Below are 24,916 nucleotides of genomic sequence, written 5' to 3' on the forward strand. Positions count from 1 at the left end.
TTTCATGGCACCCTTTGTTTTCCTTCACAGTATATATTATATATACATACACATACACACATATACATAGTATATATGTAATTATTTTATTTCTTAGTTATTTGTTGAATTATTGTATCTACATTTCTAGAAATTGTTCCTTTAAAAATCTTTTTTTTTTTTTTTTAAGACAGATTCTTGCTCTGTCACCCGGGCTGGAATGTAATGGCGTGATCTCGGCTCACTGAAACCTCTGTTTCCCGAGTTCAAGCAACTCTCCTGCCTCAGCCTCCCAGGTAGCTGGGATTACAGGCATGTGCCATCACGCCCAGCTGATGTTTGTATTTTTAGTAGAGACGGGGTTTCACCATGTTGGCCAGGCTGGTCTCGAACTCCTGACCACCTGATCCGCCCACCTTGGCCTCCCAAAATGCTGGGATTACAGGCATGAGCCACCGCACCTGGCCTGTTTTTTTTTTTTTTTTTTTTTAAACCAAGCAATGGTTATGGAAGTCTTGTCATTTTTAGTTGTTTATTCCCTAGCGATACATTGTTTTTTTCTGTCTGGTGCTTGAATCAGGCTTACATATATATTAAACATACTTCTTTTTTGTTTTGCTTTGAGATGGAGTCTTGCTCTGTGACCCAGACTGGAGTGCAGTGGTGTTATCTTGGTTCACTGCAACCTCTGCCTCCCGGGTTCAAGTGATTCTCCTGCCTCAGCCTCCCAGGTAGCCAGGACTACAGGCACGCGCCACCATGCCTGGCTAATTTTTGTGTTTTTAGTAGACATGGGGTTTCACCATATTGGCCAGGCTAGTGTTGAACTCCTGACCTCAGGGGATCCACGCACCTCTGGTCTCCCACAGTGCTAGGATTACAGGTATGAACCTCTGTGCCTGGCAAACATACTTCTTTATATGCAGCAATATAATTCTAATATCCAAAGTCTCTGTGGACGTAATTCTGCTATTTATGATTGCTGCTCATTCTCATTCATGGTGGCCTACTTCCTGTTGCTTTGTGTTTGTGGGATTTTTATTAGTGAACACATATTCAAAGGAACTTAACACTAGGGATTTTTTTTTTTTCCTTATAGTTTATCATCTGAACTTCAGGAATTTTTTTTAGGTTTGCCTTGAAGGCAGCTTTCTCCAGAGAGGATTCGTATTTGGTTCTCTGCAGTGCCTAACAATTAGGTCACTATCACCCTATAACTACTTCAAAATAAATTCTGGGCTTGGTCAGGCTTGGTGACTCATGCTTGTAATTCCAGCACTTTGGAAGGCCCAGGTGGGCAGATCACTTGAGGTCATGAGTTTGAGACCAGCCTGGCCAACATGGCAAAACCCCTTCTCAACTAAAAATACAAAAATTAGTCGGGCATTGTGGTGGGTGCCCATAATCCCAGCTACCTGGGAGGCTGAGGCAGAAGAATGGCATGAACCCGGGAGGCAGAGGTTGCAGTGAACCAAGATCACGCCATTGCACTCCAGCCTGGGCAACAGAGGGAGACTCCATCTCAGTACGTAAGTAAGCAAATAAATAAATAAATACATACATACATACATACATACATAAAATTCTGGGCTTGAAGTGTTTCTGTCTATTCAGGGAGTATAAACTTAGACTATAGGCCGGGCGCGGTGGCTCAAGCCTGTAATCCCAGCGCTTTGGGAGGCTGAGACGGGCGGATCACAAGGTCAGGAGATCGAGACCATCCTGGCTAACACGGTGAAACCCCGTCTCTACTAAAAAATACAAAAAACTAGCCGGGCGAGGTGGCCGGCGCCTGTAGTCCCAGCTACTCGGGAGGCTGAGGCAGGAGAATGGCGTGAACCCGAAAGGCGGAGCTTGCAGTGAGCTGAGATCTGGCCACTGCACTCCAGTTTGGGCGACAGAGCGAGACTCTGTCTCAAAAAAAAAAAAAAATAAATAAATAAATAAACTTAGACTATAAACTCATGAAGACTAGCCTGTGAATACCCAGGGGAGGTCTTCACAATCCCCCACTTCCAGCCCTGATTCAGAGCCAAGATTGTGGTAGGGACATTTCCTTGCTGTCTCTTTTTTCAAGATGGGTATTTACTGGTTTACCCTCTTTTTTTTTTTTTTTTGAGATGGAGTCTTGCTTTGTCACCCAGGCTGCAGTGCAGTGGCGCGATCTTGGCTCACTGTAAGCTCCACCTCCTGGGTTCACGCCATTCTCCTGCCTCAGCCTCCCAAGTAGCTGGGACTACAGGCGCCCGCCACCACGCCCGGCTAGTTTTTTGTATTTTTAGTAGACACGGGGTTTCACTATGTTAGCCACAATGGTCTTGATCTCCTGACCTTGTGATCTGCCTGCCTTGGCCTCCCAAAGTGCTGGGATTACAGGCATGAGCCACCATGTCTGGCCTGCCTGGTTTTAGGTGTTTTATAGTAGAATAATTATGTATAGTAGAATAATTATTCAGAGTGTCTAGTCTGTTATATTGCTGGAAATGGAAGTCTCATTCTTTGGTGAATGTTTATACCTCCACTGTTAGTTCTATGAGGACAGAAGCTTGGTTTATCTTGCTCACTGTATGTGTGTGTGTGTGTGTGTGTGTGTGTGTGTGTATATTTTTTTGACACAAAGTCTCGCTCTGTCACCCAGGCTGGAGTGCAGTGGCGTGATCTTGGCCTACTGCAACCTCTGCCTCCTGGGTTCAAGCGATTCTCCTGTGTCAGCCTCCTGAATAGTTGGGATTACAGGCACCCACCATAATGCCCAGCTAATTTTTGTATTTTTAGTAGAGACAGGGTTTCACTATGTTAGCCAGGCTGGTCTTGAACTCCTGACCTCAAGGGATCTGCCCACCTCAGCCTCCCAAAGTGCTGGGATTACAGGTGTGAGCCACCGCGCCCGGCTTCACTGCTGTTTTTCTGGCACCTGGCCCTGTGACTGGTTTTGTGGAAGACAATTTTTCAATGGATCTGTTGGGGGTGGGGATGTGGGAGGTGGGAATGGTACTGGGATGAAACTGTTCCATCAGATCATCAGGCATTAGATTCTCATAAGGAGGATGTAACCCAAATCCCTTGCAGGCATAGTTCACGATAGGGTTTGCAATCCTATGAGAAACTAATGTCTGCTAATCTGACAGGAGGCGGAGCTCAGGCTCTGATGCTCACTTGCCAGTCACTCATCTCCTGCTGTGCAGCCCGGTTCTTAACAGGCCATGAACTGGTGCTGGTCTGCAGCCCAGGGTTTGGGGACCTCTGTCTCACTGAATATATGAAATTGGGAAGAAAGTCAGGAGTTTGGAAAAAAATTCAGATAAGGACTGAAAATAGGCTATTGTATTTGGCAGTTAGGCATTTTGAGAATAGATGTAGTAAAGTAATAAGGACAAAAGCTTAATTTCAGTGGGTTGCCAAATTAAGAGAGCTGAAGAAGGTATAGAAAATAAAACTTCCGGCCGGGCACGGTGTCTCATGCCTGCAATCCCAGCACTTTAGGAGGCGGATGTGGGCAGATCACGAGGTCAGGAGATCGAGACCCTCCTGGCTAACACGGTGAAACTCTGTCTCCACTAAAAAATACAAAAAAATTGGCCAGGGGTGGTGGCGGGCGCCTGTATTCCCAGCTACTGGGGAGGCTGAAGCAGGAGAATGGCATGAACCTGGGAGGCGGAGCTTGCAGTGAGCCGAGATCACACCACGGCACTCCAGCCTGGGCGACAGAGCGAGACTGTCTCAAAAAAAAAAAAAAAAAAAAAAGAAAGAAAGAAAATAAAACTTCCAGGCCCGGTGCGGTGGCTCACACCTGTAATCCCAGCACTTTGAGAGGCCAAGGTGGGTGGATCACCTGAGGTCAGCAGTTCGAGACCAGCCTGACCAACACAGAGAAACCCTGTCTCTATTAAAAATACAAAATTAGCCGGGCATGGTGGTGCACGCCTGTAATCCCAGCTACTCAGGAGGCTGAGGCAGGAGAATCGCTTGAGCCCAGGAGAGGGAGGTTGCGGTGAGCTGAGATTGCGCCATTACACTCCAGTCTGGGCAACAAGAGCAAAACTCTGTTTAAAAAAAAAAAATAGTAACAAATAAAATAAAAGAAACAAAAAAAAAAGAAAAGAAAACTTCTGGCCAGGCGCGATGGCTGAGGCCTGTAATCCCAGCACTTTAGGAGGCCGAGGTGGGTGGATCACAAGGTCAAGAGATCAAGACCATCCTGGCCAACATGGTGAAACACCATCTCTACTAAACATACAAAAATTAGCTGGGTGTGGTGGTGCGCACCTGTAGTCCCAGCTATTCAGGAGGCTAAGGCAGGAGAATTGCTTGAACCCAGGAAGCGGAGGTTGCAGTGAGCCAACATTGTGCCACTACACTCCAGCCTGGTGACAGAGTGAGACTGCATCTCAAAAGAAAATAAAACTTCTTTTTCAAGAAATGTGAGGGTGAAGAGAAAGCAGAAGGGTGGTCGGGTTGAAGAAAGATTATTTAGAATGAGGGAATCAAACATACTTGTAAGTTAAAGAGAATGACCTTGCAGAATAAAATACATTATAAAAGTGAGAAAGGATAAGTGTTAGGGTGCAGTATTTCAGAAGAGACAGATGGGAGGGTAAAGGTCTGAGTTATAAGGCCTTTGTAAGGAGATCCTCTTCTTCAGCGAGGCAGGAAGATACATACAGATGGGTGCCCTCACAGTTTAGAGGTCAAAAGGAGGAATGTGGCCAGGCACAGTGGCTCATGTGTGTAATCCTAGCACTTTGGGAGGCTGAGATGGGAAGATCCCGCAAGCCCAGGAGAGCAGCCTGGGCAACATAGTGAGACCCTGTCTCTAAAAAAACATAAAAAAAAAAAAAATAGCCAAGTGTGGCAGTGTGTACCTGTGGTCCTAGCTCCTCAGAGGCTGAGGTGGGAGGATTGCTGGAGCCTGGGAAGTTGAAGCTGCAGTGAGCTGTGATGGCGCCCCTATACTCCATCCTGGGCTACAGAGTGAGACCTGGTCTAGGGGGGAAAAAAGAAAGAAAGAGAGAAAGAGAGAGAGAGAAAGAAGACAAAGAGAGAGAGAGAAAGAAGGAAAGAAGAGACAGAGAAAGAGCACTTTGGGAGGTCGAGACGGGTGGATCACCTGAGGTCAGGAGTTGGAGACCAGCCTGGCCAACATGGCAAAACCCTGTCTCTACTAAACACACAAAAATTAGCCGGGCATGGTGGTGGGTGCCTGTAATCCCAGCTACTCAGGAGGCTGAGGCAGGAGAATCGATTGAACCCGGGAGGTGGAGGTTGCAGTGAACCGAGATCATGCCACTGCACTCCACCTGGGTGACAGAGTGAGGGGAAAAAAGGAAAAAGAAATAAGGAAGAGAAAAGAGGAGAAGAGAAGAGAGAAAAGAAAAGTAAAAAGAAAAGAAAAAGAGAAAAGAGAAGAGGCCAGGTGTGCTGGCTCATGCCTGTAATCCCAGTGCTTTGGGAGGCCAAGGCAGGTAGATCATTTGAAACCCTGTCTCTACTAAAATACAAAAATAATTAGCCAGGCATGGTGGCGGGCGCCTGTAATCTCAGCTACTGGGGAGGCTGAGGCAGGAGAATCGCTTGAACCCGGGAGGCGGAGGTTGCAGGAAGCTGAGATTGTGCCACTGTACTACTCCAGCCTGGGGGAGGGTAGGGGTGGGGAGGGTGAAAAGGAAAAGGAAAGCTGGGGAATGTGGCACTGGTTTGTCTATTATCCTTTTGAGGCAGACTGTAAGGTGGTCTACAAAAGGCAGAGGCTGGGACTAGAAAGAGGTGCTTAAGGAGAGCAGCTGTGAGAAATTGACAAGGCATTTGGCTCCCCATTAGGCCTTCCAAGTTAAGGCTGGAAACCACATATTGATACCAGTTCCAACTCCTGATTAACTAATGCTCTCCCATAAAACAGAAGCCAACACTCAGAAGGAGAGAAAATACATCTGTGTCCTCGATACCTAGAACAACTGTTGACATATCAACAGGCACACAATAAATACTTATTGAATAAGCAAATAAACATAAAGGTTACATTGATCTAGAACTGGGGAGGGGTGAGGTGGTTGGGACCAAAGAACAAAAGACAAAGGTAACTAAGGGTGTGATAAAAGTGTCTTGAGGCCGGGCCCAGTGGCTCAAGCCTGTAATCCCAGCACTTTGGGAGGCCGAGGCGGGCGGATCACGAGGTCAGGAGATCGAGACCATCCTGGCTAACCCGGTGAAACTCCGTCTCTACTAAAAAAATACAAAAAACTATCCGGGCAAGGTGGTGGGTGTCTGTAGTCCCAGCTACTCGGGAGGCTGAGGCAGGAGAATGGCGTGAACCCAGGAGGCAGAGCTTGCAGTGAGCTGAGATCCGGCCACTGCACTCCAGCCTGGGCAACAAAGCGAGACTCCGTCTCCAAAAAAAAAAAAAAAAAAGTGTCTTGAGATCATAGTCCATGAAGTCCAAGGTGGATAAGGAAAGAAGTGAAGCCAGAAAGGATGTGGTAGATTGGAACTGTAGTTGACCCAAACTAGGTGATACAAAATTGAAGAATGAATGGCAATTTATCAGTGTTTAGAAAATTTGTGGGTTCTGAAATGAAAGAAGCAGATCTTTAGAGGAAATGACCCAGATGACAAAAGCCCAAGAAATGGGTAGAAAACTTGCTTACTATTCAATTTAAATTTTTCTCCTTTTGGGCTGGGCGCAGTGGTTCACACCTATAATCCCAGCACTTTGGGAGGCCGAGGTGAGTGGATCACCTGAGGTCGGGAGTTCGAGACCAGCCTGACCAACATGAAGAAACCCCATCTCTACTAAAAATACAAAATTAGCCAGGCGTGGTGGTTCAGGCCTGTAATCTGAGCTACTAGGGAGGCTGAGTCAGGAGAATCGCTTGAACCCGGGAGGCAGAGGTTGTGGTGAGCCAAGATCATGCCATCACACTCCAGCCTGGGCAACAAGAGCAAAACTCCGTTTCAAAGAAAAAAAAATTTTTTTTCTCCTTTTGGCTTGAGACACAGAACTCAGACCTCTCTTCTGTGAAGTCTACAATGGGGCCTTGCAGCTGCACATTCCAGTTGAACTAGGCTCCCAGTTGCTATTGGCTGAGGAGGCAATGCAAACAATACTCAGAATCCTATTAACTAATAATGGATTAATACCCAGTTACAAGTGTCTAGTTCATACTGTTCCGATGCTGTCCTATTCAATGTTTGTACAAATGGTTTAGTTAAGAACGTTGATGACAGATTATCACATTTGTAGACATCAATAATCTGGTAGAGATAATATGTTGGATAGCAGAATCAGAATATAAAGAGATCTTGGCAGGCAGAACCAAATCTAATGAGGCGGGGTTTTTTTCTCTTTTGTTTTTTCATTTTTTAGAGACAGGGTCTCTATATGCTGGAGCACAGCTGCTATTCACAGGTGCATTCATAGCACACTACAGCCTTAAATCCTGGCCTCAGATGATCCTCTCATGTTAGCCTCTGAAGTAGCTGGGACTATAGGTATACTCCACTGCACCCAGCTAAGATGCAGTTTAAATGGGTCAAATGCAAAGTTTAGTGCAAAAGTTAAAAAAAAAAAATAAAGTTGCCGGGCACGGAGTCTCATGCCTGTAATCCCAGCACTGTGGGAGGCCAAGGCGGTTGGATCACTTGAGGTAGGGAGTTTGAGACCAGCCTGACCAACATGGAGAAACCCCATCTCTACTAAAAATACAAAATTAGCTGGGCGTGGTGGTGCACGCCTATAATCCCAGCTACTTAGGAGGCTGAGGCAGGAGAATTGCTTGAACCTGGGAGGCGGAGGTTGCAGTGAGCCAAAATCATGCCGTTGCACTCCAGTCTGGGCAACAAGAGCGAAACTCCGTCTAAAAAAAAAAAATTATAAATAAATAAATAAATAAATAAATATAAAATGCCAGGGCATGGTGGCCTACACCTATTATCCCAGCACTTTGGGACGCTGAGACAGGAGGATCAGTTGCGTTCGGGATTTTTTTTTTTTCTTCTTGAGACAGTCAGTCTCTGTTGCCCAAGCTGGAGTGGCGTGATGCAATCTCGGCTCACTGCAACCTCCACCTCCTGGGGTCAAGCAATTCACCTGAGGCCAGGATATTGAGATGCTGTGTGCCTGTAGTCCTAGCTACTTGGGAGAGACTAAGGTGGGAGGATCTCTTGAGCCTAGTTCAAGGCTGCAGTGACCTATGATCTCACCCATGTATACCAGCCTGCAATATATCTAGAGCAAGATCCTGTCTCTAAAAAATAACTTAGGAGAGACAGCAAAAATATAGGCAAAATAAGCAGTTAAAATGGAGGACAATACAAATGGCATATACATACATGACACATGTACCTATAATCTCTACATATGCATGTATGTATATGTGTGTATATATAACCTTTGCTTATGTTTCATGCTGGCAAAAATTTAAATGACTAGGCCAGGTGCGGTGGCTCACGTCTGTAATCCCCACACTTTGGGAGGCCGAGGCCTCACCTCAGGTCAGGAGTTCAAGACCAGCCTGGATAACATATAGTGAAACCTCATCTCTACTAAATAATACAAAAATTAGCGAGGCATGGTGGCATGCACCTGTAATCCCAGGTACTCAGGAGGCTGAGGAAGGAGAATTGCTTGAACGCAGGAGGTGGAGGTTGCAGTGAGCCAAGATCATGCCACTGTACTCCAGCCTGGGCGACAGAGTGAGACTCTGCCTCTTAAAAAAATAAAATAAAAAATTAAATGACCACTCATATCTAACATCAAGTATTAGGAAAGTATGAGCAAATGGCTTATGGCAGTCTTACAAGGTTGGTGGAAATCTAAATCAATTTAGGGCAATCTGTAAGTATATATTACAATTTTTTTTTTAACAGTGTAAAGGTTTTATTTTGTTGTTGTTTGTTTGTTTTGAGATGGATTCTTGCTCTGTTGCCAGGCTGGAGTGCAATGCCATGACCTCGGCTCACTGCAACCTCTGCCTCCTGGGTTCAAGTGATTCTCCTGCCTCAGTCTCCCAAGTAGCTGGGACTACAGGTGCCCGCCACCACGCCAGCTAATTTTTGTATTTGTAGTAGAGACGGGGTTTCACCATGTTGGCCAGGATGGTTTCGATCTCTTGACCTTGTGATCTGCCTGCCTCAGCCTCCCAAAGTGCTGGGATTACAGACATGAGCCACTGTGCCTGGCGGTAAATAGTTTTTATATTGTGTATATGTAACATTAGACCAAATTATTTAAAGTCAATAAATATTTATTCAAGGAATTCCATGTTGTGATTTCTTCCACCGTCCATCAAGGTCACTTCAGATCCTCTAAAGAGCTGGAGTAAAAAGATTTATCTTCAAGTTAGTCTTTTTTTAATGAAACTGATCCAGCTGTCCTGTCAGCCCATAATTACTTTGGCTTCCTGTCATCTCCTTTTAATATGGATATACTGATGAAGACTTCAAAATTCACCAAGAATCTTTGGGATCTAATTTCTTCAACCAATTTACTTTAGGGTCCTTTATACTGTAGGTGGTGGGGATCTGCCTGGTTCTTAATTTGACACCTTAAGTGATCACACTCAAGAATAGTACAGATGTGTGGAATATGCCAATACCTTTAACTCCAGACATCATGTTCTCAAGATAAAAGCCTTTAAAACAAAAAGCCACCGATAGCCAACAAAGTACCGTCAACCTGAAATTGGAATGCAAAATTAATACTGCTGAGGATTTCCCTCATATCCCATGCTGTTCCATCTATTCTACAGTCCTAGAATCAATCTTTTTTTATTAAGAGACAAAGTCTTTGTTACCCAGGCTGGAGTAGAGTGGTGCCATCAAAGCTCAGTGCAGCCTCCAACTCCTGGGCTCAATCCTTTTGCCTTAGCCTCCCCTTCCTGAGTAGCTGCAACTACAGGCACATGCCCCAATACCAGCTAATTTTTAAATTTTTGTGGAGATGAGGTGTTTGTTACTTTGTTGCACAGGCTGGTCTTGAACTCCTGGTTTCAAGCAATACTCCCACTTCGGTGTGGGGATTGAGGGCTTGAGCCATTGCTCCTGGCCTGGAATCAACCTTTACGGCTATCAATACTCCCATCAGTTAACTGTCTCAGGTATCATAATATCCCTTCTTATATGTATCAAAACTCATACTGAACAATGAGTTCTAGGTTGCAAAAAGTACATATTAAATTTTTTTTTTTTTTTTTTTTTTTTTTGAGGCGGAGTCTTGCTCTGTCGCCCAGGCTGAAGTGCAGTGGCACGATCTCGGCTCACTGCAAGCTCCGCCTCCCGGGTTTACGCCATTCTCCCGCCTCAGCCTCCCGAGTAGCTGGGACTACAGGCGCCCGCCATTTCGCCCGGCTAGTTTTTTTGTATTTTTTAATAGAGACGGGGTTTCACCGTGTAGGCCAGGATGGTCTCGATTTCCTGACCTCGTGATCCACCCGTCTCGGCCTCCCAAAGTGCTGGGATTACAGGCTTGAGCCACCGCCCCCGGCCCATATTAAATTTTTAAATGCCGGGTGCAGTGGCTCACACCGGTAATCCCAGCACTTTGGGAGGCCGAGGGCGGATCATAAGGTCAGGAATTTGAGACAGCCTGGCCAATATGGTGAAACCCTGTCTCCACTAAAAATATAAAAATTAGCTGGGCATGGTGACACACACCTGTAGACCCAGCTACTCGGGAGGCTGAGGCAGAAGAATCGCTTGAATCCAGGAGGTGGAGGTTGCAGTGAGCCGAGATTGCGTCACTGTACTCCAGCCTGGGCAACAGAGCAAGACTCCGTCCCTTAAAAAAATTTTTAAACGTGCATACCCTGTGACCCAGCAACTTTCAATATTTACCCTAGAGAGTCCAGGTACAGGCTCATGCCTGTAATCCCAGCACTTTGGGAGGCCGAGGTGGGTGGATTACCTGAGGTCAGGAGTTTGAGACCAGCCTGGCCAACATGATGAAACCCCATCTCTACAAAAAAATTAAAAAATTAGCCAGGCATGGTGTTGCATGCCTGTAATCCCAGTTACTCAGGAGGCTGAGGCAGGAGAATCACTTGAACCCAAGAGGTTGAGGTAGCAATGAGCCGAGATCATCCCATTGCACTCCAGCCTGGGCAACAAGAGGAAAACTTTGTCTAAAATAAAATAATATTTTATATATATATTTTTTTATTTTTATTTTACCCTAGAGAAATACTCCCATATAGCACTAAGAGGCATAAATAATTTTCACTGAAACATTGTAATAGCAAACAATTGGAAACAATCTATATGTCCAACAACAGAATGGTTAAGTAAGCTGTGATACATTCATACTATAGGATACAATACAGCAGTTCTTATAAATGAGACAGCTTTATATATATTGAGATGCAAGTTCTCTGAAACATGTTAAATGTAAAAAGAAGATCTGGAATAATACAAACCATGTGATACTTTTTTTTTTTTTGAGACCCAGTCTGGCTGTATTGTCCAGGCTGGAATCCAGTGGCACTATCATGGCTCATTGCAGCCTTGACCTCCGGGGCTCAAGCAATCTTCCCACCTCAGCCTCCCTGTAGCTGGCACTACAAGTGTGTGCCACCACACCCGGCTGTTTTTTAGTTTTTATAGACACAAAACTATGTTACCCAGGATGGTGTCAAACTCCTGGCCTCAAGTGATTTTCCTGCCTTAGCCTCCCAAAGTGCTGGGATTACAGGTGTGAGGCACTATGCCCCGTCCATTTATGTTTTAAAAGTCTCATACAACTAACCAGGTGTGTTGGCTCATGCCTATAATCTCAGTACTTTGGGAGGCCAAGGCAGGCAGATCACTTGAGTCCAGGAATTCGAGATCAGCCTGGGCAACATGGCAAAACTGTCTCTACAAAAAAAATACGAAAATTATCCAGGCGTGGTGGCATGTGCTGTAGTCCCAGTTACTCTGGAGACCAAGGTGGGAGGACTGCTTGATCCGGGAGGCAGAGGGTGCAGTTAGCTGAGATCACACCAGTATACTCCAGCCTGGGCAACAGAGTGGGCCCGTCTCAAAAAAAAAAAAAGTCCCATGTATTTCTACATGTAAATACATAGAAAAAGGGTTGAAAGGATATTTAATCAAAATTAAACAGTGTTTATCTCTGGAAGGAAAGGACCAGGACTTGGAATAACAGCAAGGAAGACTTTGGCCTTGTTTGTAGTTTTTTTTTGTTGTTGTTGTTGTTGTTTTTGAGGAGTCTCACTCTATCGCCTAGGCTGGAGTGCAGTGGTGTCATCTCAGCTCACTGCACCTCCGCCTCTCCGCCTCCTGGGTTTAAGCAATTCTCCCCCTCAGCCTCCCGAGTAGCTAGGAAGCTAGGATTACAGGTGCCTGCCACCATGGCCAGCTAATTTTTTTTTTTTTTTTTTTTTTAGTAGAGATGGGGTTTCACCATGTTAGCCAGGCTGGTCTCAAACTTCTGACCTCAAGTGATCCGTCTGCCTTGGCCTCCCAAAGTGCTGGGATTACAGGCATGAGTCACCGCGCCCAGCCTTTTTTTTTTTTTTTTTGAGTTGGAGTCTTGCTCTGTCATCCAGGCTGAAGTGCAGTGGCATGATCTTGGCTTACTGCAACCCACCTCCTGGGTTCAAGTCATTCTCCCGCCTCAGCCTCCTGAGTAGCTGGGACTACAGGAGCATACCACGACCAGGTAAGTTTTTGTATTTTAGTAGGGATGGGGTTTCACCATGTTGCCCAGGCTGGTCTCAAACTCCTAAGCTCAGGCAATCTGCCCACCTTGGCCTCCTAAAGTGCTAGGACTATAGGCATGAGCCACCACGCCCAACCTGTAGTTTTGTTTTTTTTTTTTTTTTTTGAGTGGTTTTTAATCTGTTATATGTTGTATAAAATTAATGCATTATTATGAAATCAAAACAACCCTACCTTACCCCCAACATAACACCTGTAGGCTTTTGTTAGTAGTCAGATGGGCATCTTGCTATGTTGCCCAGGCCGGTTTCAGACTCCTGGGGCTCAAGCTATCTTCTGCCTCAGCCTCTCGAGTAGCTAAGACTACAGGTGTGCACCACCATGTCCAGCTTAGTTTGTCCACATCAGTTTGATGTGAGTCAGTAGCATAAGTAGTGAAGAAAACCTAAGGGGGCCTTGGGCTCTCTTATGGTCCCGGTCTACAAGCAAGCAGGTAATGGTTTAGTTCTTTTTGGCTTGGTGAGGCCACATCTGGACCAAAGTTAGACAGGCACATTGGCACATTTGAGCTCATCCAGAGAGTGGACAAGGTGATGCCAGGAGTCCACACTATGTCAAGGAGGACTAGCTAAAGGGAAGGAGAATGTTTAGGCTGTTGATGTAGAAAGAAGTGGTTCTCGGCCGGGCACGGTGGCTCAAGCCTGTAATCCCAGCACTTTGGGAGGCCGAGACGGGCGGATCACGAGGTCAGGAGATCGAGACCATCCTGGCTAACATGGTGAAACCCTGTCTCTACTAAAAAAAAAAAAAAAAATACAAAAAGCTAGCCGGGCGAGGTGGCGAGCACCTATAGTCCCAGCTACTCGGGAGGCTGAGGCAGAAGAATGGCGTAAACCCAGGAAGCGGAGCTTGCAGTGAGCTGAGATCCGGCCACTGCACTCCAGCCTGGGCGACAGAGTTAGACTCCATCTCAAAAAAAAAAAAAAAAAAAGAAAGAAGTGGTCCTCAAACTCTTGAAGTTTTCATGAGGGTGAAGATAGTAGATTTCAAGACACTGGAGTTATTCAAGAGACTAAATGTTCACTTTCCAGGGATACTGTGAGAAAGATTCACTGAGGAGGCATTCGTTGGAACTAGATTTTTTTTTTTTAAAAAAAGAGAGGGTTCTGCTATGTTGCCCAGGCTGGTCTCTAACTCCTAAGCTCAAGAGCTCCGCTTGCCTTGGTGTGCCAAAGTGATGGGATTACAGGGTGAGCCACGTGCCAGAGTGATGGGATTATAGGGTGAGCCAAGTGCCAGAGTGATGGGATTACAGGGTGAGCCACGTGCCTGGCCTGGAGCTAGATGATCTTATAGTTAGCTTCCAACTAACTTTATTTCAATGTATTTCAAGTTTCCTTGGCCTCAACCAGATTTATTGAAATTTAAGTCCCTAAAACTGTCTTTTGAGTTGTTTTATTATAGAGAGGATATTAACCAAAAGGTACTTTGGCACACTACAAACTGGAAGGAATAATCTCAATATCACGAGTGCCAATTAAGTGCCTAAGAGAATACAAAGATGACTGTAACTGGAATGCTTAACAAGTATCAACTGAAGAAATGTAATGAAAATTAAAGTTTAATTTGTTTTTCCCTGTCTCTGCACAATTTATTTCAGTGGGAGAGGTTTTCCTCAGATGTGGATCACCTTTAGGTAACAGTCTTTGCAATCACTTTAAGTAGCAAAACATACTCTCGGTTGAGAAATATATTAACACATCAGCTTTCATCATTGGTAAGAATCTCTCTACCCCACAGCTAGGGTCAACAGAGCCAGCCAGCTTGCCTCTGTGAAAGAGGGGTAGTTGGCTTCTCTCCTGTTGCTACACTGATATTTCTAGGAATGGGGCAGAATGAAGAAGGAGGGTTATTAGTGGCTTCATGCTGTCTAGGCCTGGCTGATGTTAAGAATTATCTCATGAGCATCTGTACGTCTCCATCAGAGGCTTCCCTGGGGGCACTTTCCAAAGGCAGTGGCAACTTCCTGAAGTGAGGTGATGTATTCCATTTCTATGGCCACCACTCTCACTATCCTTTTGTTTTCCAGTGGTCTTTTCCACATGAAGAGCCCCACTATGCATCCATATACTGCTCTTGAGTAGGATTTAAACTGGCTCCACACATGGTCCACAGGATTCATGTATATGTGACCCTTTATCAGAAGCCAGTGTGGCGACTTCCAGGATGTGACTCTCTACTTTGTTACCTCAGGCTCTGTCTTTGCCTTGAAATTCCTCTACCATGAGTCATACACAGTCTAATGATTATCCCTTATCCAAGGACAAATACAAAATGTTTCAGTAGTCTTGAAGCCACTCTCTTTAGGATTGAGAAGACAGAATTACTCCTCATCTCTCTTTTTTTTTTTTTTTTTTTTGGAGACGGAGTTTTGCTCTCGTTGCCCAGGCTGGAGTGCAGTGGCACAATCTCAGCTCAGTGCAACCTCCACCTCCCAGGTTCAAGTGTTTCTCCTGCCTCAGCCTCCCAAGTAGCCAGAACTACAGACACCCATCGCCGTGCCTGGCTAATTTTTTGTATTTTTAGTAGAGACGGGTTTTCACCATGTTAGCCAGGCTAGTCTCAAACTCTTGACGTCAGGTGACCCACCCACCTCAGCTTCCCAAAGTGCTGGGATTACAGGCGTCAGGCACCTGGCCTGGCCGTTCCCCACCTCTTCTCTTTGGGATTGAATAGGGCTCACAGCATGGTAGTAGCTCTCTCCAAAGAAAGCTATTTTGTAATCCCAATCTCCACTTTTTTGTTGTTTCTTTGAGACAGGGTCTCACTCTGTGGCCCAGGCTGAAGTGCAGTGGGATGATGATGGCTCACGGCAGCCTCAAACTCCTGGCAACCTCAAACTCATGTGATCCTCCTGCATCAGTCTCCTGAGTAGTAAGTAGCTGGGACTACAGGCATGCACTACCATGCCTGGCTAATTTTTTTTTTTTTTTTAGATGGATTATTCTTGCTCTGTCGCCTAGGCTGGAGTATACTGGTGCGATCTCAGCTCACTGCAACCTCCACCTCCCGAGTTCAAGTGATTCTCCTGCCTCAGCCTCCAGAGTAGCTGGGATTACAGGGCGCCTGTCACCACACCCTGCTAATTTTGTATTTTTAGTAGAAATGGAGTTTCACCATTTGGCCAGGCTGCTCTTGAACTCCTGACCTCAAGTGATTCACCCGCCTCAGCCTCGCAAAGTGCTGGGATTACCGCAATGAGCCTCTGCCCCTGGCTTTTTAATTTTTAATTTTTATTTTTTTATTTTTTTTTTGAGATGGAGTCTCGCTCTGTCACCAGGCTGGAGTGCAGTGGCACGATCTCAGTGCTCACTGCAATCTCTCTACCTCCCAGATTCAAGTGATTTTCCTGCCTCAGCCTCCCAAGTAGCTGGGACTACAGGCACATGCCACCACACCCAGCTAATTTTTTGTGTTTTTACTAGAGATAGGGTTTCACCATGTTGGCCAGGATGGTCTCAATCTCTTGACCTTGTGATCTGCCCCCTCGGCCTCCCAAAGTGCTGGGATTACAGGCGACAGCCACCGCGCCCGGCCTTATTTTTTTATTTTTTTTGTGGAGACAAGGTCTCACCATGTTGCCCAGGTTGGTCTTGAACTGGCCTGAAGTGATCCTCCTGCCTCAGGCTCCCAAAGTGCTAGGATTACAGGGGTGAGCCACTGCATCTGGCCTTCTATCTTCACTTTTTATACTCTTGAAATGGGTGAGGGGGTTCAACTGTTCCTTGGTAACTTCCTTTCAAATATTGCATTTCCATTTGCTGTCTCCCTTTGGAGTTTCAAATCTATTAGATCTTGATATCCCAGCTGAAACATCCAGTTTAAGATTTTGTTAAGTGTAAAACATAATCTCCTTTATCAATCCTGCTTTAAATCTTCCCTCATTCCTTATCTGAGGTTATGTGATTTAGTCACACCTCACAAGCCAAGCCGTAGGCCTAGGCCATCAAGTTGGTATGGCATGATCTGGTCACGCTCTCCTTTACCGATAAAGAAAACCAAGCTAAGGCCAAGGGCCCACTAGAACAAACCTACTGCCCATGAGAGGGATAAATCAGGAGTTCCTCTTGGCTCCAAAACTAGTTCTCTATAACGATGTACACAGAGCAAAGTGATTTGGTCAAGTAGCCATGGGCTTTGGAGTCTGTCATTTATCAAGTGATCTTAGATGAATTATCTTTTCTGAGTTTCATTACAATTTTATAAAATAGGGCCAGGTGCCGTGGCTCATGCCTGTGGGCATGAGCCTTTGGGAGGCCGAGACGGGCAGATCACTTGAGGTCAGGAGTTTGAGACCAGCCTGGCCAACATGGTGAAATTCCATCTCTACTAAAAATACAAAAATAAGCCAGGTGTGGTTGCGGGTGCCCATAATCCCAGCTACTTGGGAGGCAAAGGCAGGAGAATCGTTTGAACCCAGGAGGTGGAGGTTGCAGTGGACCGAGATTGCACTACTGCACTCTAGCCTGGGTGATAGAGCGAGACTCTGTCTCAAATTAAAAAAAAAAAAAAAAAAAAAAATTATAAAATAGCCTTACCTTTTAATTTGAAAATTTTTTTTTTTGAGATGGAGTTTCACTTTTGTCACCCAGCCTAACGTGCAATGGCGCAATCTCAGCTCACTGCAACCTCCTGCCTCCTGGGTTCAAGTGATTCTCCTGCCTCAGCCTCCCAAGTAGCTGGGATTACAGGCATGCGTCACCACCCAGCTAATTTTTGTATTTTTAGTGGAGACAAGGTTTCACCATGTTGGCCAGGCTGGTCTCGAACTCCTGACCTCAGGTGATCTACCCGCCTTGGCCTCCCAAAGTGCTGGGATTACAGGCATGAGCCACCATGCTCAGCCTGAAATTTAATTTTTTTTTTTTTTAGTCAGTTTCTGTAGAGACTGTCAAAAATTGCTAATGTCAACTATATTGTAAGTCAGCACAGTGGGATATGTGAAAATTTTTTTTTTTTTTTTTTTTTTTGAGACAGGGGCTCACTCCATCACCCAGGCTGGAGTGCAGTGGCAAGATCACAGTTCACTACAATCTCGGCTTCACAGGCTCAAGTGATCCTTCCACGCCACGTGCCACCATGTCTGGCTAAATTTTTGTAAAGACGGGGTCTCTCTATGTTGCCCAAGCTGGTTTCAAAACTCCTAGACTCAAGTGATCTGGCTGTCTTGGCCTCCCAAAGTGCTGGGATAACAGGTGTGAGTCACTGTGCCTGGCCCAACAGAAACCTTTTCTTTTTTTTTTTTCTTTTTTTGGACAGAGTCTCAACTCTGGAGTCTTACTCTGTCGCCCAGGCTAGAGTGCAGTGGTGCAATCTTGGCTCACTAAAACCTTCACCTCCCAGGTTCAAGTGATTCTCCTGCCTCAGCCTCCCGACTAGCTGAGATTACAGTAGTGTGCCACCACACCCGGCTACTTTCTGTACTTTTAGTAGATGGGGTTTCTCCATGTTGGCTGTGCTGGTCTCAAACTCCTGACCTCAGGTGATCCACCCACCTTGGCCTCCCAAAGTATTGGGATTACAGGCATGAACCACCGTGCCTGGTTCAAAACTTTTTTTTTTTTTTTGAGACGGAGTCTCACTCTGTCACCCAGGCTGGAGTGCAGTGGCGCAATCTTGGCTCACTGCAAGCTCCGCCTCCCGAGTTCACACAATTCTCCTGCCTCAGCCTCCCGAGTAGCTGGGACTACAGGCGCCTGCCACCACGCCCAGCTAATTTTTGTATTTTTAGTAGAGATGAAGTTTCACAGTGTTAGCCAGGGTGGTCTCCATCTCCTGACCTCGTGATCCACCTGCCTCGGCCTCCCAAAGTGCTGGGATTACAGGCGTGAGCCACCACGCCTGGCCCGAAACGCTTTCAATTAGCAATAATTGTACCTTGGACAAACCTCAATGGCTATGATACTGCCACTGCACAAAGCTTAAAATTTAATTTTTAATTAAACAATAAATACATGAATATTTTCCTTGGAAAGAAGGAAAATATAGATGGCACTAAAGTTCCTATGATTACCACTTCCAATCTCACTCCCCTAATTCTCTTCCGGAAGTAACCACAATTCTTTCTTTCTTTTTTTTTTTTTCTCGCTCTGTTGCCAGGCTGGAGTGCAGTGGTGTGATCTCAGCTCCCTGCAACCTCCACCTCCTGGGTTCAAGCGATTCTCGTGCCTCAGCCTCCCGAGTAGCTGGGATTAAGGCACGCGCCACCACACCCAGCTAATTTTTGTATTTTTAGTAGAGACGGAGTTTCACCATGTTGGCCAGAATGGTCTTGATCTCCTGACCTCGTGATCCACCCGCCTCAGCTTCCCAAAGTGTTGGGATTACAGGCGTGAGCTAGTGTGCCTGGCTGTAACAATTCTCAGTTTAGTAGTTATCCATCCAGTTCTTTTTCAATTGATCTGTGTTTTTTAACCTGTAAAAATAGGATGGTAATATCTGTCTCACAGGAAAAGAACTGAAGTGAAATGCAAAGTGGGTAATGTTTTCCTTTTTCTCGTTCCTCACTAAGAGCTGAGACCTACTGCAGAAACACAGCTGTACAGTACATTCAAGCTGAAGAAAAGAAAATCTTTCTTATTTCCAAGGGTGGAATTATCTGCCCTCTAATACCTTGCATTTTAAAATATAAGTTTTTTGTTTTCTAAAAAACTCAACAGACATCACACACAGATTTTATAGTAGGAACAAGCTCTGGCCTGGCACAACACCACAGCCAGCCTCTTGGACAGGAGTCTGTCAGAGGAGGGTAGTAAGAGCCAAAAGCCCGGAAAGTATTCTGCTTCCTTTATCCTCTTCCATTTTAGCCAGGCAAGGAGGATTCTGTGTCTTACATCTTCTGTTCCCTGTGGCGTTCATTTCCAATTGCAGAAAGGAGGTCATATGACCAGATTCTTTCCTTAAACAGCATTCCAGCTGAGTACAACAAAGACAAAACAAAGCAACCCTGCTCCTCCACAATTCTGCTCTTCCATCAGTCTACATGGCAGGGGAAACTCCCACAATAGCTTTTCCCACTGTCTGAGAGGAAGCATAAACCAGGATTTCCAAAGGCACCCACTGTTCCCACCTTGGTTCCCAGGTGCCCTAGAGTAGGATTTTTATTATTATTTTTTTGGAGATGAGGTCTTATTATGTTGCCCAGGCTGGTCTTGAACTCCTGGGCTCAACTAATCATCCTGCCTCAGCCTCCGAGTAGCTGGGATTATAGGCACTTGCCTCCACACCTGGCTCTAGGATTTTATTTTAGCATAAAACCAAATTCCATTTATTATCTACTTTGCCAGCCATGATACAAGTTTCTTTTTGAGACATTCTGTTGCCCAGGCTGGAGTGCAGTGGCATGATCTCAGCTCACCACAACTTCTGCCTCCCGGGATCAAGCAATTCTCCTGCCTCAGCCTCCTGAATAGCTGGGATTACAGGTGCCCACCACCACGCTAGACTGATTTTTGTATTTTTTAGTAGAGACGGGGTTTTACCATGTTGGTCAGCCTGGTCTCGAACTCCTGACCTCAAGTAATCCATCTGCCTCGGCCTCCCAAAGTGCTGGGATTACAGGCGTGAGCCACCCTGCCCAGCCCCTCTTTTTAAATTCTAACGAAGCATATAAGGTTTTTAGTTTCGTTTTTGGGACAGGCTGTTGCCTAGGCTGGAGTGCAGTGGTGTAGACATGGCTCACTGCAACCTTGACCTCCTGGGCTCAAGGGATCCTCCTCCTTTAGCCTCTGGTACAGCTGGGACCACAAGTGCGCGCCACCACACCTGGCTAATTTTTAAGTTTTTTTTTTTTTTTGTAGAGATGGGGTCTGTCTTTGTGGCCTAGGCTGGTCTCAAACTTCTGGGCTCAAGTGATCCTCCCATCTTGGCCTCCCAAAATGCTGGGATTGTGATTGTGGGCATGAGGCACCATGCCCAGCCCAGCCCATACAGGGTTTTTTTTTTTTTAGACAGTCTCGCTCTGTTGCCCAAGCTGGGGTACAGTGGCACGATCTCAGCTCACTGCAACCTCTGCCTCCCGGGCTCAAGCAATTCTCCTGCCTCAGCCTCTTGAGTAGCTGGGATTACAGGTGTGCACCACCATGTCCAGCTAATTTTTATATTTTTAGTAGAGACAGGTTTTCACCACGTTGGTCAGGCTGGTCTTGAACTCCTGAACTCAAGTGATCCGCCTGCCTTGGTCTCCTAAAGTGCTGGGATTACATGCTTGAGCCACTGCACCTGGCCCCATATAAAGTTTTTATTGTCATTATTCCCATATTACAGATTATTCCCATATTACAGATTAAGGGACTATGGCTCAAAAGGGTAAATAAGTCTGTTCTTAAACAGTGACTTCCTGAGACACAGGAGATGTTTAAGAACAGTACTGGTAGGTGGGAAGTGGCATTTGGGAGCAGGAGTGAGAAGCATGAAAATGTAGCAAGAATAGAAAAGGTTGGGGAAATAGCAAATTAAGAGGAAGAAAAATGCAGGTCCTAGTAAGAATTGCTACTCACCACTGCCAGAGTCTGGGCCATGTTCTAGGTGTATTTAAACAAATCTCCATAGCAACCATCTGGTTTCTGTTTTTCTATGACAACACGGGCTTGCATTTCTAAATACAGGCACTGGTGAGGACAAGTGTGGGCTGGGGAAGGGAAGTGTGACCGCTGAGTCAAGGGGAAATTGTGCAAAAAAGGCAGATTCTCTTGGTATGCTCTCATCTATCCCCCTCTCCCAGCACACCCTCAACGAAGGGGTCTTTCCTTGATTCACAGCAGTCATAGTTAAGAGCTGAGCCCTGTATGCACTTTGTTTTTTGTTTTAGAGACAGAGTCTGGCTCTGTCACCCAGGCTGGAGGGCAGTGGTGTGATCTTGGCTTACTGCAGCCTCCTCCTCCCAAGTTCAAGCAATCCTCCTGCCTCAGCCTCCTGAGTAGCTGGGACTACAGGCACCTGCCACCACTCTCAGTTAATTTTAAAATTTTTTGTAGAGACAAGGTCTCACTATATTGCCCAGCCTGGTCTCAAACTCCTGGGCTCAAGAATTCTCCTGCCTCAGCCTCTCAAAACGCTGGCATTACAGGTGTGAGCCACTGTGGCCAGCCCATGATATCTTATTTTTACCAATTATGTAAATTCCTATCTAATAAGGGACATCCTTGATGCAAGAGGGGGAAGGGTAGATGCTTTTGCTTCTCATTTTCAACCCAGGTGGCATTTTTGGAGCTACTGAGGGTAAAAAGAGGTTGGAGGATCTCATCTGATAAAGGTGTGGTAGCACCAGAAAGAAAGGTGAGAAAAAGGCAGTTAGGCATGGGGATGCAGGAATAAATATAGATATTGCCATAAGGACTAAATGGGCCCAAACCCGAGTTACAAGAGCACCCCCACATTTTATTTATTTATTTATTTATTTATTTATTTATTTATTTATTTTTTGAGACAGGGCCTCTCTCTGTCGCCCAGGCTAGAGTGCAGTGGTGCGATCTCCACTCACTGCAAGCTCCGCCTCCCAGGTTCAGGCCATTCTCCTGCCTCAGCCTCCCGAGTAGCTGGGACTACAGATGCCCGCCACCACACCTGGCTAACTTTTGTATTTTTAGTAGAGACGGGGTTTCACTGTGTTAACCAGGATGGTCTCGATCTCCTGACCTTGTGATCCGCCCGTCTCGGCCTCCCAAAGTGCTGGAATTACAAGAGCCCCTTTCTTAAGTCAGCACAGTGATTCTCAACCAGGCAACTCCAGGGGGCATCTGGCAATGTCTGGGCCCAGACTTTTCTGATTGTTCTGATTAAGCAACTAATGGGTAAAGGACAAAGATGCTGTTAAACATCCTGAAATGCACAGGACAGTCCCTGCAACAAAGAATTACTTGGCCCAAAATGTCAGCAGTTCCAAGACTGAAAAACCTGAGTACAGAGATGCTGGTCCTACAGGAAACGTCTCCTTTGTCCACTGCAGGGGCACCAGTGTGACAGATAAAACCATTTGAGGGGGGCCGGGCATGGTGGCTCACGCCTGTAATCCCAACACTTTGGAGGCCAAGGCGGGTGGATTACCTGAGATCAGGAGTTCGAGAACAGCCTGGCCAACATGATGAAACCCTGTCTCTACTAAAAATACAAAAAATTAGCCGGGTATGGTGGCTACCCGGGAGACTGAGGCAGGAGAATCGCTTGGATCCGGGAGGCAGAGGTTGCAGTGAGCCAAGATTGCACCACTGCACTCCAGCCTGGGAAACAAGAGCAAAACTCTGTCTAAAACAAACCAAAAACCATTTGAGGGGGATATACTACAGATGCCTGCTTATTCCCCTGGGCCCTGAGTCCCTCTCAGACTTTCAGACCAAATATTTTTAGTTTACTTCTGACAGAAATAAATTCAAGCCAGAATCCAGATTTGCTGTGAAATCAGGTGGTTCTAGAGAATAGGATATTTTCCTATACCCTTCTTGATATAGGCAAAATTGCCCCGTGTGCAATCAGGCCAAAGACATGCTCCTCGTGGCCTTAGTTTCACCATTTGTAAACGAGTATACTGAACTCAATGATTTCAAATGTCCCTTTAGTTCCAAAACTCTGTAATTTTGAATATTTCTTTTAAGAAATATCCTGGGCTGTACAGTTTGGGTGTGTAGAAAAGGAAATGACTCAAATGCAATAGAGGAAGCCTAAGGATGACTCAGACTTCCCTACTCATAAACGACACTTCGGACATGGACCTTAAGGTCAAAGCAGGACTCATGATCACTATATGACTTTCCTTTTGTACATTTGAGCAGGTGGTATTCCCCAGGGGTGACTTTACTGACAGTAAGTTGCCTCTGCCAAAAAACACCCTTGTATGTCTGATGTTTGAATTTCTCCTATGCAGAGTTTTGTCTCCAGTTAAAAATGTAAATACTATTGTTTCCTGTTGGAGCTCAGAGAAAAAAAAAGGTAACTACTCTAGGATATGTATCAATTTGATGCACTTTATTTTATTTATTGAGACAAGGTCTTGCTCTGTAGCCCAGGCTGGAGTGCGGTGGTATAATCACAGCTCACTACAGCCTCAACCTCCTGTGCCCAATCGATGCTCCCACCTCAGCCTCCCATTGCTGGAACTACAGGCACACAACACTCCTGGCTAATTTTTTTTTAAATTTTTCATACAGGGTCTCCCTACATTGCCCAGGCTGGTCTCAAACTCCTGTACTCAAGTGATCCTCCCACCTCAGCCTCCCAAAGTGATGGCATTACAGGCGTGAGCCACCTCACCCCAGCAAGTTGATTTTTTTTTTTTTTTTTTTTTTTGAGACGGAGTCTCGCTCTGTCGCCTAAGCTGGAGTGCAGTGGCCGGATCTCAGCTCACTGCAAGCTCCGCCTCCCGGGTTTACGCCATTCTCCTGCCTCAGCCTCCGGAGTAGCTGGGACTACAGGCGCCCGCCACCTCACCCAGCTAGTTTTTTTTTTTGTATTTTTTTAGTAGAGACGGGGTTTCACAGTGTTAGCCAGGATGGTCTCGATCTCCTGACCTCGTGATCCGCCCGTCTCGGCCTCCCAAAGTGCTGGGATTACAGGCTTGAGCCACCGCGCCCAGCCTAAGCAAGCTGATTTTTAACAACAGATAACAGTAAAACTCCAGATACATTAGCAAACTACCTTCAGAGCTGGATGTGAAGAAACTCCCTTAGTTTTATTTCTTTATACACAGAGTCTCACTCTGTTGCCCAGGCTGGAGTGTACTGGTGCAAACATAGCTCACTGCAGCCTTCACTTTCTGGACTCAGGCTATCCTCCCACCTCAGCCTCCCATGTAGCTGGGACCACAGGCGCATGCCATCATGCATGGCTAATTTTTTAATTTTTTTGTAGGGAGGGGGGGGGGGGGGGGGGGTCTCATTTTGTTGCCCAGGCTGGTCTCGAACTCCTGAGCACAAGCAATCTTCCTCTCCCAAAGTGCTCGGATTATAGGCATGAGCCACTACTTGGCTCCAATCTAAAATTTTATATTCTTGCTACAATGTGCTGAACTTCCAGGTTAATCATTTCTGCTTCTAAATCATCTGCTCTTTGACTTTATAAAGGGTTCTCTTAAAAATAGATAATAATAAAGAAACAAATAGATCTCTTGACCAGAGGTTTTTTTTTTTTGAGACAGGGTTTTGCTCTTGTTGCCCAGGCTGGAGTGCAATGGTGCGATCCTGCCTCACTGCAACCTCCGCCTCCCAGGTTCAAGACATCCTCCTGCCTCAGCCTCCCT

At 45.8% G+C, this 24,916-nt stretch overlaps 1 protein-coding gene and 1 pseudogene across 1 annotated transcript in view; both read right to left on the minus strand.

Annotated features, from left to right (window-relative positions):
- Nucleotides 1–9,200: 9,200 nt before the first annotated feature.
- ENSA (endosulfine alpha) overlaps nucleotides 9,201–24,916 on the minus strand; it is a 31,609-nt gene continuing 15,893 nt past the window's right edge. The window contains exon 4 of the mRNA XM_023213616.3: nucleotides 9,201–9,287. Within this exon, the coding sequence (XP_023069384.1) occupies nucleotides 9,266–9,287 (22 nt within the window). The 3' untranslated portion in view covers nucleotides 9,201–9,265. The remainder of the gene's footprint in view (nucleotides 9,288–24,916) is intronic.
- On the minus strand, nucleotides 10,078–10,152 carry LOC111544044 (annotated as a pseudogene).

The sequence above is a fragment of the Piliocolobus tephrosceles genome, chromosome 1, assembly GCF_002776525.5.
Source record: "Piliocolobus tephrosceles isolate RC106 chromosome 1, ASM277652v3, whole genome shotgun sequence".
Classification (NCBI taxonomy): domain Eukaryota; kingdom Metazoa; phylum Chordata; class Mammalia; order Primates; family Cercopithecidae; genus Piliocolobus; species Piliocolobus tephrosceles.